The sequence below is a fragment of the Agelaius phoeniceus genome, chromosome 8, assembly GCF_051311805.1.
Source record: "Agelaius phoeniceus isolate bAgePho1 chromosome 8, bAgePho1.hap1, whole genome shotgun sequence".
Taxonomy (NCBI): domain Eukaryota; kingdom Metazoa; phylum Chordata; class Aves; order Passeriformes; family Icteridae; genus Agelaius; species Agelaius phoeniceus.
Genome location: NC_135272.1, coordinates 21,405,883 through 21,417,472, shown reverse-complemented (window position 1 = coordinate 21,417,472; position 11,590 = coordinate 21,405,883). Strand labels below are relative to the sequence as shown.

The window sequence follows — 11,590 nt, the reverse complement described above, 5'->3', positions numbered from 1 at the left end:
CTGTGCACAGAGGGAAGAGGAGGAGTCTTGCAAGTGCTATGCTGGTAATATGTTCAGGCACATCTTTAGTTGGATCACATCTGTCTGAATGAAAAATAAGGGCATGAGGGAAGAAAATTACTTTTTGTAGAACCCTTTTTGGAGAAAAGGGCTTAGGAAACATTGAAACATTGTTTGGTCAATGTTGAACTTAAATACCCATATTGAGGTGTGAGATCTATTGATATCCTAGTTTAGTTAGAAAAACATTAATGCATGAGTTAAACTTTGGAGTTGTCAATGTTTGTAGAAAAGCTTGCTGGTGTTTTGTTTGTTTTTTTTTTTTTTTTTTGTAAATTGGATCTCTATAGGTGAGGTGTGGTGAAATGAAAGATGGGAAAAGAGTCTCCTTTGGAGTCCTTGAAGGAAGCTGGGAGGGGGAAACAACTGTCTTTTAGCAAAGGTAGTGCAGGACAATAGAAAGGAAAACAAAAGACCAATACCACTACAAGCTGTGCATAGTCTGAGAATGAGCTTGAAATTTGATGCTTTTGCTGTCTTTTGATTTTGTCATTCAGCAACAATGAAACAAGATTTTTGTATTGTCTTGGTGTTTTAATGTTCTGCATTTTTGAATCCCTTAATGTTCTCAGCTAGCCCATCTCTGCTGTTTTTTAAATCAGGTTTGTACATATTTCAGTATTGAGATCCATATACCATAATATCAACAGTTCTGGTTTTCATTAGTACCAAAATATTTTGCCAGCATATGCTAATTTTTCAAATACAGCTAATTTTTCAAATACATACAAATATGAATTTTTCAAATTCATACCATTCTTTTTATATAATCTTCTAATCTGTTTACTGATATTATTTCACTAGTGTGTGTGTTTTTCTTGTTCTAAGAATGTTTATGATTCCAGCTTCTCAATTTGACAATATTCAAATTACTTCCTATTGTCAGCTACTTAGTGTTTGGCACTGATTGACTTCCATGTGGTTTTGGTTTCCTAGTCTTCTGCTTATTTAATGTTCACCACAGTACCTTCCAAGCCTGACATCTGCAGTTTTACTCTTAACAAGCTCATTTATTTCAAAACCTCTTTTAAAGCAGGAAGCTAATTAATAGTTTCATCTTGCTCTAAATAAAGTTTTTTCTGTAAGCACCACTTCCAAGTCCTTCATTTGTGCTTTGCCATTCTCTGATGAATCCTCACAAAACTTGGCTATTATTGCATTTGCTTGTGTCACCATCCGGTGGGATAGTTACTGCTTTGCTATGTACCTGTTTTTCTCATTCATGATCATTACTGGTTGCCTGCTTTGTGTTATTTGGTTGCTCTAATCTGGTATTCATAACTTCACAAACTGGTTGCATGATAGCAGAAACCAGAAAGTACTAAGGGTAAAATTCTCAAGATCATCAACAAGAGTTGGAAATTGTGGGGAAGGGAATTAATTAACAACTGGAGAGGTTTTAACTCCATGAAATCCTTAAGCATAGAAGAAAAGGACTTCTAATAGATGTTTAATTTCCAGTCCCTTTACATAAGGTTGAAATTTATAGATATATGCTTCTAGAACTTTTCTTTTGGTAAATCTATGCTTTCCTTATGTACCTGTGTTCCAATTTAGCAGGTGGCAGATGGAGAATGAGGATGGATATTGTTTCCAGAAATTTGGTATGCACGAAGGGAAGAAAGGAGTTTGTGAACAGTATGGGTTCCAACTCTCATTAACTGTTGTCAGATATAGCACTTGATAGCATGAGAGATGTAATTCAGATGCCTCTGGTGAAACTTCAGCAGTGTAGGTGGGCTTACTACTAACTTCTAAGTTGTTTTTCATTATTTTATTGCTATTTTATTATTTTTGTCTGTGATAAAAATTAAGAGTTATATAAATTGTTGGTTTTGAAAACAGTAAGTTATGTAGCTTTTGATTGCATTTTTAATTTCTGTAGCTATTTGTGTAAATTGTGCTTACTCCCCTCTGTGCTCTGTTACTCATACAGCATTCCTCCTGTATGAATAGTGAATTTCTGTGAGAGTACTCCTGGAGCCAGGGGGAAAGCATGGAAAAGGAAGGGCTTAACAGAAGCCATTTCTCAGCAGTAACTAGGAGATGTGTTTCCTGTCTACACCACAAGTTGCTAAGTTCTCAAATGAAAGTTTTGGGGAGACTTGTTCTTTAAAACACAGGAAAGGAACTGCTAGTTTTTAAAGATATCAGATACAGCTCAGCCTTCTTAGTGTCAGGCTGTCTTAATGAAATTTTTGGGATAATGAGTCTTTAGAAGAGATTACCATATAAATATTAAAAAAAGCTCCATAAAGCTAAAAGAAAAGTAATTGCTGTGACTAATGGAGTAAAATCTTTAAAACTGTGGTGTTAACACTGCACCATGTGGTCATGGAGTGAGGCTGGTGCTGCACCCTGACAAGTGGAGTTAAACAAGGCCATGCTGCACTGCTGAGCACGAGAAACCATGTGCCAGGCTGAAGCACAAGGCTGTGTTGTGTGCACAGAAGTGAAGGCAGAAGGTGGCATTTCTCATGGTGCATGCTTGGAGAGATCAGGAAAGGGAACTTCTACAGCTATTTCTCATGTCTGTGTCCAAAAATAGCTCTTAAGACTTTTTACTGCTCGTGTACTTTTTCAAGTCAAATCACTGTCGCTTCTACCACTAATTGCCCAATCTGACAACATGAGATTGTACTCTAGCATTTCATGATCTATTTCATTGATTCAAAACACAGCATAAAGGAAGTTCCTGTTTCATTGCTTTCACAATGTGGTTTGCAGGCTTCCGGCCAGGCTTGGGTGTCTCAGGAGTCTTATGCAATGGTAAACAAGCTTGGATTTGTTGTGTTTTACTCCATTAGCCAAAAAAATGCTCCAATATTTTGAGCTTTATTCTTGGGATCTTGAGTATTATTTTATAAATAATACAAATATATGATATCATATAAATTACTACTAGTTATGAATTTGAGATCCTTAATTGTGAGCTTGAGATTGTGATACTATTTCCTGTTGATGTTTGCTGCTGAAATACAGTTAAGTATGTTAAATACTTTCTCTTACAAAGTCCAGAGGTTGGACTTTGATCTGATCTGATGCCTGTGTAAATCTTAAATTATTTACACTGATCAAGTTGATATTCGCAGTGAATAAAAACAGAATTTGAAAACTGCACAAGGAAGAAATTAAAAAGATGCATTACTAAAACCAAATGTCCTGTTAGCTTAGCATCCTTCATCTTTTGCAGCATTCATAGGTATTCATAGCATTCTTCCTTCATTACAAAACAACACAAACACAGGTTTAAACTTGATTTATTGAAAATCTGTTTTGCATAATTATTCAACATCTGCAAGTCTTAAAACATTTAATTTGGAAGAAAAAGTCCATTAAGAAAAAAAATGTAATTTATATTCTCCTCTGTAAATTTTATACAGTCAAAAGCAATCTACTCTTCAAAATCCAAGTACAATGTTACTTAACTGCAAGTTAGAATGCCAAACCCTTCACCTATCATAAACATATTCCAGCTGCCAAAGTCAATGAACCTTTCTAGTTATTCTCTCATTTTCTATAGTGGACCTTGAATGAAGAGCAAATACAGTCAGAGCTCTTGGTTGCAGAACAATCATTTCCAGATGAAGTCTGCTGCCAGTTGTTGCATTTTCCTTCTCCCAGAGCTGGCTGTTTGTAACAGGAGACACTGAGCTGCAGCAGGTTCAGCTGGGACCCGCATGGCTTTGCCACTGATGTGGAGCTACAGAGAGGCTGGGGAACACAATCCCTTAAGGTGCCCTTGGCAAACTTGGCAGAGCTTCTCTATTGGAGTTCTGAGCTGAAATCCTGACTCTGGTAGCTTGGAGAGCAGAGGTAGATGTCTTAGTTGCAGCTTCCCAGAGCTGGTTCAGCATTTTGCAGATGGTTTGGAGCATCACACACGGTGGTAACAAGCCTAGGTAACAACATGGTATAGTGCTACTGGGAGAGGGACAGGGAAGTGGCAGGAAAACATTATTTGCTACTTCAGCTGAAAGAATTATTTTTTCCTAGATATTGTTCTTATCACAGAAATAAGCTTTCTACTTCTGGGCAGTTTAGAATAGAAAGCATCATACGGAAGTAAGATACACAAAACCTTAAAGGGGTACAGTCTTATTTTGGACACAATTTTGCAGAAAGATGAAGTAGCTCAACAGCCTTTGGAGCCCTCTATAACAAGTTCTGTAACAATAATAATTATTATTTTGCTTATAAAAACTATTTAGAAATATTATTGCTAGGTCCTCTTCTCTGAAGTTGAAGCTGAAGTGATGTTTCCCTGTTCTGTAGCCCTTGCTAGCATCTGTTTCATTTGAACAATGTATTTCTTCAATGCACCTATTGACCCTGTTTTTATTCATAAAACACTATTTAATCACAGAAAGTCTCAAAGTTGCAACTCTGCCATTCATACAGATGACCCCACAACAGGCACAACATTACTACATATACTGTTTTTAAAACACTTTTAAAAAAAGTGTTTTTAATAAAGTTTTTTAAAAACTCTTATGCTGAAATGCAGTTAACACATTTATACAAGAAATTCCAATGACTTGGCACATTGTAAAAATTACTAACTTGAAACTACTTAAAAAAAGTTAATTCTCACGCACCAGGGGTTTTGGCAAAAACTCTATACCCTCACTACACTGTTAAAAGCCACTGACCTAGATATTATAGATTTCTGATTTGGTATTAGCTTTGTCTTAGTGATAGTGATACTACATATTCAGTTGATCATAAAACTTGTGGCCTGTACTTACTGCTCCTGTGATTTGTGCCTTACTCAGATGAACAGCTAGGTACAGAAACATGGGCTAGATGAACAATGTACTTACACAGCTGAAAGACTTGGGAGGGTGAGTAAAAAGGGAAAGTTTAGGTGAACAGCTTTGGTTTTATATGCCTATGTAAGCCACCTGACTAACATTAGTCATCGTTGTAATAAAGCGGAAAAGAAGAGGGATTTTGAGACTACAATAATCAATGTTTGTTTTGGCATACCATGAACAACCCCTGCCTTTATTAAAAGGAAAGAAACACGAGAAATTGCTTTTTAAATAATTATCAATTCCATGAGGTTACAGTAACTAAGACTTTGCAAGTCATACTTCAAAGCGTGCCTGTATTTGTTTGTATACCATGTAGTCACTTGTGTCATGTAACAGCCACAAAGGAAAACAGGATTTTGCAGCTACAGGACAGAAGGATTTTTGAACAGGAATTGTATCTATTTTCTCCAATTGTTTTTCAAAACTGCCTCAATTTCACATTGATGGTGCTTTTTTTAAAGTGCTGATATTAGTCCTCTGTTATAAAAAGAGATCTCATGTTCTTACATAGTTAGCCCAGTGTTTCTCCATGATGCCAAAGAACAAAAACTAAGGATTTAAAAAAACATATAACTTTGAAGAAAAAGGACAGTAACTACCAATCCTGTAAACTTAGGCACATGTAAATTCACTCAGCATTTAACAGCAACTAAACCAATGTCTAAGTTACTACTTAAACTTTTATGTGAAAATGAAGATAATGACAGTTATATTAACATTACTTTGCATATGCACCAGGTGTGCTATGCATAAGATAGGAATTAACAATCATTAACAAATCCTACAAGTACAAAAAATAGTTAGTAGCATTTGGAAAAATGGGAGAGCTTGGGAAGAGGCATGATATTCATGTTTAAAAAAAACCCCGACCAACCACCACAAAAAACAACAGAAAACCCCCAAACACAAACAAGACCAGCACTATCACATCCAAAAAGCTCAATATGAATTGAAAACCTGATTTTTACTCTCTTCAAAAGAATCTGAAAAGTCTTTACTGCAGTTTATTGCTCCCTTCTCCCCCATAGCTGTTATATTGTTATGATCATAATATGAACATTAATATTAAGTTCTACTTTTCCTCTTATCTTCAAAGAGACTCTTCAACATGTAAACCTGAACAGCTGATACCACCACCATTACTCCCAAGTTGACCATGGACCAGAAATTCACTCTGTCAAAGTTGCTTTCTTGTATGTTTCGGTCACGAGCCTCAAATGCTCTGAGCAGGGTCTGAATCTGGACACTTTTGCTTAATCTGGCTTTGACACTGTTGATGGATTCCTGGTAAGTGACAAAAGAGTATTTTTAGGAAAAAACCCACCTGAATTAAGTGTATATCCTGCAGCAAATACGAAATTATTAACATCGTGTTATCATCTGTAATTTAATGTCTTGACAAGTGAAGAGTTAATTTCATTTTAAAATATATACATCATCACAGTGTTCATTAATTTGTCTAGCCTGTTCATTGTGTATTGGCTAAAAAGAATTAATGTAGCATTAGTGTTCTGTAGTAATTTTGTTTTTTCTCTTTTATAGGTAGGAAGGTAAGAGAGAAATCAAACCTATTTGGACTAATAAAAAGTGGTGAATCTGCAGACCTAGTCTCAAAACAAATTATGTAGTGGCAAGCAAATGTAGAATTTTTTCTGCTGCATAATAAAATTAAGGAGTTTTTAAATGGAAACTACCATCAGGGCTATATCTGTAGCAAAAGAAAACTACAATAATGTTACTTTTGTGTCTGCTTCTGGTGTTTCCACTCTAGTGGCTATAAACTGCTGCTTCAGCCTTGACACAAAAGCAGAATTTTGACAATAAATCTTGAACAGGACAACTGGAGGTCCTAGAAAGGACATAAAGTGTGACCCTGGAACTAGAGCATGAACACTCCAGAGATGACAACAGCAGCTCTCAAGAATCACACTTCATTCTGCACTTAGTAAGTAAACAGCTGGTCCTATGATCTGCTGAAGTTTCATCCACCACATAATAGATACTGACAAAAGCTGATCTCATGCAGTGCTGAATTATGTTCTTGATATAATTATGGATCCTGAAGTAACTTTTAGTGAGAAGAGTAACATTTGCAGTAAGAGGAGGCTAATAATTTTTAAAAATCCCCAAAACCATAAGGCTAAAGCCAGCAGTAACATTTTCTCTGTTTCACATTTAACAAAAATATTTCAAAATAGCTATTCTGGGGAGCCAAATAATGTTATGATGATAAAGTTCATTGTTACACAACAAGGAAAATGAACACCACACAAGAGCTTTAAACTTAAAGATGTAATTCCCTATTTTTGCCAGAAAATGTGTTCTCATTAAGGAATTAAACTACTAAGTGCTTATGTTAGTCCTCATAGAGCTTGCAGGGAAAGTAATACCTTGCTAAGTGAACAATGGGATTAAATACTAATCTTAACTTTACAAAAATGACCTACTTTGTCAGGTTTTCAAGGCTCTCAAAGATAGGTTCTGCATTTCTTTTTCTTTTGGAAGAGATACCAGTATGTAAACTATCTATCAAATCCATTTAGGTATTTTCTGTGATTAGTGTGAGTGGGATTTTCTTCATAATTTCACATAGAAATTTTCCTTTTTTCTAAGTGTCTTGACTGCTACTCTTAAAGATCTGGTCAGATTTTCAGATTATGTATTTGGTTTTATTGTTATTTAAAAGTGTATCATACACCTATAAAATATTTTAAACATTATTTTGTTATTTAAAAATCTGCATTGTGTTTATGGCAGTAAATAATACACTGATTTTCTACATGATGAATTCAGTAGGTGTGTGCAGCTGTTGGGGTTTTGGATTGTTTTTTTTAAGATACCTAATGTCTGTCACTATGATCAAACAAACAATAGCTTTACTGCATCCTACCAAGCATTAAGAACAGTGGTACTGGAGCACCAAGCAATCCTTCTAGAGTAATCTCAGTATTTAATGATCATAAAGGGAATAAAAGCTTTGACTCAGCAGTAGTCTGAATCCTTCATCAAACAGGCTCAGCATACAATTTAAGCAAAGATGAACCTGTATTTTATGCAAATTAACTCTCATTCTGTTTATTAGTTTGAAAAGATGTAATAAAATTTGGGGGCAAAAAACCTAATATAGAAATATCTAATTTACTGAAGATAGAAACAGTAATCCATACTTCTGCAAAGATGTGATGGAGAGGCTAATACAGTACTTTATCTTTAAACATTGATAAAAATGATGCAGTAATTCCAACTACATCATTGGGACTAAATAATACTTTAATGCTCCAAGTATTCATTTCACTGCTGCTGGGGAAGAATGTCCCATTCTAGCAGCAGGAAGAAAGGAAGCTGAATTGGAAACCAAGTGACTGAGAGCTAGGCTTGCTGATGAAGGGCCTATTCTGAAAAAATCTTCAAGTTTCTGTGTGTAAGCAAGAGATCCACGGTGCTAGACTTCCTGTATTAGTAAAAGCAATATATGGACCTGGAATACATTCCAGATTGATGCAACAGACCAAGGCAGAATGGCCACATGACATTGAGTTTTTTTCCAAATACTCTTACACTGAATGGAAAGAAAGATCAAATACTAACCAGAATATCTTCCAACTTCATGTCTAGGAGATCTGTGCCTGTAACATACTTCTTCCAATCTTCCTCATCCTGACCATCTTCTCCCATATTGTCCAGGATCAATTCAAAGAAAATCACCTTTTCAGAAATGGTGCTGAATGTGTTGTCAAAGCAGAACATGTAATCCCCATCTTCTGTTTCCACACTGTGTATATATGCAAAACATGATTAACAACACTTTCTGTGCTGGTTCTCAAAAAGTCAGGTTTTGTAAGCATACTCTTCCCTTTAAGACTGACAATTATGCACTTAGAAATAACCAAAACTTCTTTTTGTATAAAAATAAGAACTCTAAAGACACTTTACAGATTACACAGTCACAGGAAAACAATCTTACTGACTCCAAAGGCTCAAAATGATGAAGAGCACTGATATTAAAGTGCTGATATTAGTTCTCAACTTGCAACTTGCTTTCATTTCTTTTTGGGGATTTTGAGTCATTCCTAATCATTACAAAAATACACAGTAAGTGGTATTCTTATAATGTATGGTAAAATTACAGCAAATATTACATATTTTGACAAAAGGACTGGAAATAGAGGACTTTCTAGCTTCTTATTTGTATGACTCACATGATCTTTTTGTATTAGATATGGAGACCTTTTTCAACTCCATAATAATGATTTTTATCCACTGAACATGAACGGCTATCATTAAAACAAAAATACCCTTCACTTCATGGTACAATTCATGTAAAAAGCACTCAGTGTTTATAAAAAGAAAATTGGTATTCTCAAACTGTCCTATTAGAAAGTCTCTTGTAATACCAAGGAATAAGAAGTACTCAACCTTCATTTTAGTTATATTTGCTAAAGAAACCAGAGAAGTTCTTTATGTAACACTTCTGAGTTTGAAGATTTTAGACTTACGTATGAACTCCATCTGATTTTCTTTCATCAAAAACTAGAGTTTCACCTTTTGGGGAGAGCAGATGAAAATCAACATCTAATCCTGCTCCATCTAGAACCTGTAAAACAAACAAAAATAACCAACCTCTGACCAGTTGAATTCCTGTTTGCATTGCTCACAGCAACATTTATAGGGAAGGCACTTTTTTTTAGGTAAGGGAACAGACAAATAAAATAATCTGAAAGGTTAATCTGTCTGGATGAGCTGACACCAAATTAACTGGAAACAGATGGAAAAACAGCCCAACCTCAAAGCATTTTAGCAATTTCAGAATCTTAAACTAAATGTAATCTAAACCTGCCAGGCTGAACTTATATTGAACGATTCCCTAATTACTTTTAAGAATGCATGAAGTTTTATCAACAGGGAGGGTTAGACAACCTGTAAAAATGGCAACAAGAGATGGCTAAATCTGGCATTTCTATGGCTGCTGTCACTGATTGCTTGTATTAGTATAGTGTTTACCTTATGTCTTTGGAGAATTACCTGCATCCTATGTTAAATACTCTTATGCTTTAGCCACGAATATAATTAAGTACAAAATAAATCTATTTGCAGTAATATACAGAGCTCCTTTTCTACACATTCAAATAGAAAACCAAATCATTACTGTTAACAGTAGTGCTAAGAAATTTATGCCTGAGTAGAAATAAGGTACGTATATAATGTTATACACACTAGTCCTTTCTAAAACAATGTCTTTATTTAGCTTATGATCAAACTAAAATCCTACTCTGTGCAAAATAAACTTCTGTTTGGCTTAGACAGGACTCTAAACAAAGCTTGAACACCTCTCTTTCATCCTTGTTCAGTTCTGCATGTAACAGTATTAGAAATTAGAAAAATCCATGAATTTCAGCTTTGTCTTTCAGTTGGGAAACAGAGGGGAAAAATAGATGGAGGAGGAAGAGAGATCCTGGCCCATTTCTAGGCACTGTAATAGGGTGGGAGAATATTCAGTGCAGCTTCCCTCCCTGTAGCTATTTTACTGGGAAAAAAGTCATTGTTGTAAGGGGGGAAAATGTCTGAGATCGAGATCTATCCCAGACATCTCTGGGAAACTCCACTATTCTCAAGAAGGACAGCAAAATCTTAACGATAGTTTGTTAAACTGGGCTGTTTCTGTAAAACGTTCATCGTTGAGATCAAAGGTGTTTCATATCAGCACAAAGATCGGCAAGTACGGGCTCTGCATCAGCACAAGTTCCTTGCGCTTTAGGGCTACAACACAAGGTCTGTACTTCCTACATTCTGCCCTTTTAGAGGATGGCGCCTTGAGCTCCTCTAAAGTAGAAACAAAAAATTCCCCCCAAACCACCAAAAGAACGTATTAGAACAACTGAAAAGGCGGGTAGGTTAATTTTTAACTCCGTAAGGCAGAACTTCTAATAGTGTACAATTCCAGCGTGGCTTTGCGGGCAGGCCGGGGGAGCCCCGCAGCCGCTGCCCGGGGCAGGCACCCATCCCTGGGCAGGCACTGCCCCTCAGGGCCGGGGCCGCAGGGCCGGGCGGAGCCGCTACACAGGGGGACGGGCAGAGGCAGCGCCGTCGTCACGGCGGGACGCGGGACCCCGGCTCCCCTCGGGACACGCCGCGGGGAAACGCCCCCTCCCGCCCTGCCCGACCTGGTACTCGAGCTCCAGCGAGGCCTCCTTGCGCATGGGCTGGTAGAAGCACTCCTTGCGGCCGGCGGGCAGCGTGAAGGTGAAGTCGCTATCCAGGGAGGGGCTGAACTCGGCGGCGCCGGGCGGCGGCAGCAGCAGCGCGAGGCACCCGAGCGGCACGAGCAGCAGCGGCCGCGGCCCCATCGCGGCAGCGCCCGCAGCGCGCAGCCCCCGCGCGCACGCACCTAGGGGCGGGGCGGGCCTGGCACCGCCCCGCCCCCTCCGCCCCGCCGCACCAATCGCCGCCCCGGCAGCGCCGCTCCGCGCCCGCCCACAGTGCACCGCGGCGGCCCGCGCCGCTCCCGCCCCCAGCGCGCCGGCGGCCGGGCCGCGCCTGCGCCGTGAGGGCCCCGCGCAGTTTGAGCGCGGCGGCAGCGGTGCCGGGCGCTGCCGTGGCGGGGACGGAGCGGCTGCGTTACCGACACCGGCCCGCTCGGAGCCCAGGGACGGCCGCCTACGCCCCGTGCCACAGCTCTCCGCCAGCCCGGGCCCGTGGCTCGCGGTCCTGCGGCG

At 38.5% G+C, this 11,590-nt stretch overlaps 1 protein-coding gene across 1 annotated transcript; it reads right to left on the bottom strand.

Moving 5' to 3' along the window:
- Window positions 1-3,304: 3,304 nt before the first annotated feature.
- TMED5 (transmembrane p24 trafficking protein 5) lies at window positions 3,305-11,285 on the bottom strand. Its single transcript, XM_054638204.2, has 4 exons — window positions 11,039-11,285; window positions 9,374-9,471; window positions 8,466-8,649; window positions 3,305-6,161 (listed from the first exon to the last, which is right to left on the bottom strand). The coding sequence occupies exons 1-4, from the start codon at window positions 11,219-11,221 to the stop codon at window positions 5,943-5,945; spliced, it is 684 nt and encodes a 227-aa protein (XP_054494179.1). The 5' UTR covers window positions 11,222-11,285; the 3' UTR covers window positions 3,305-5,942.
- Window positions 11,286-11,590: the final 305 nt, after the last annotated feature.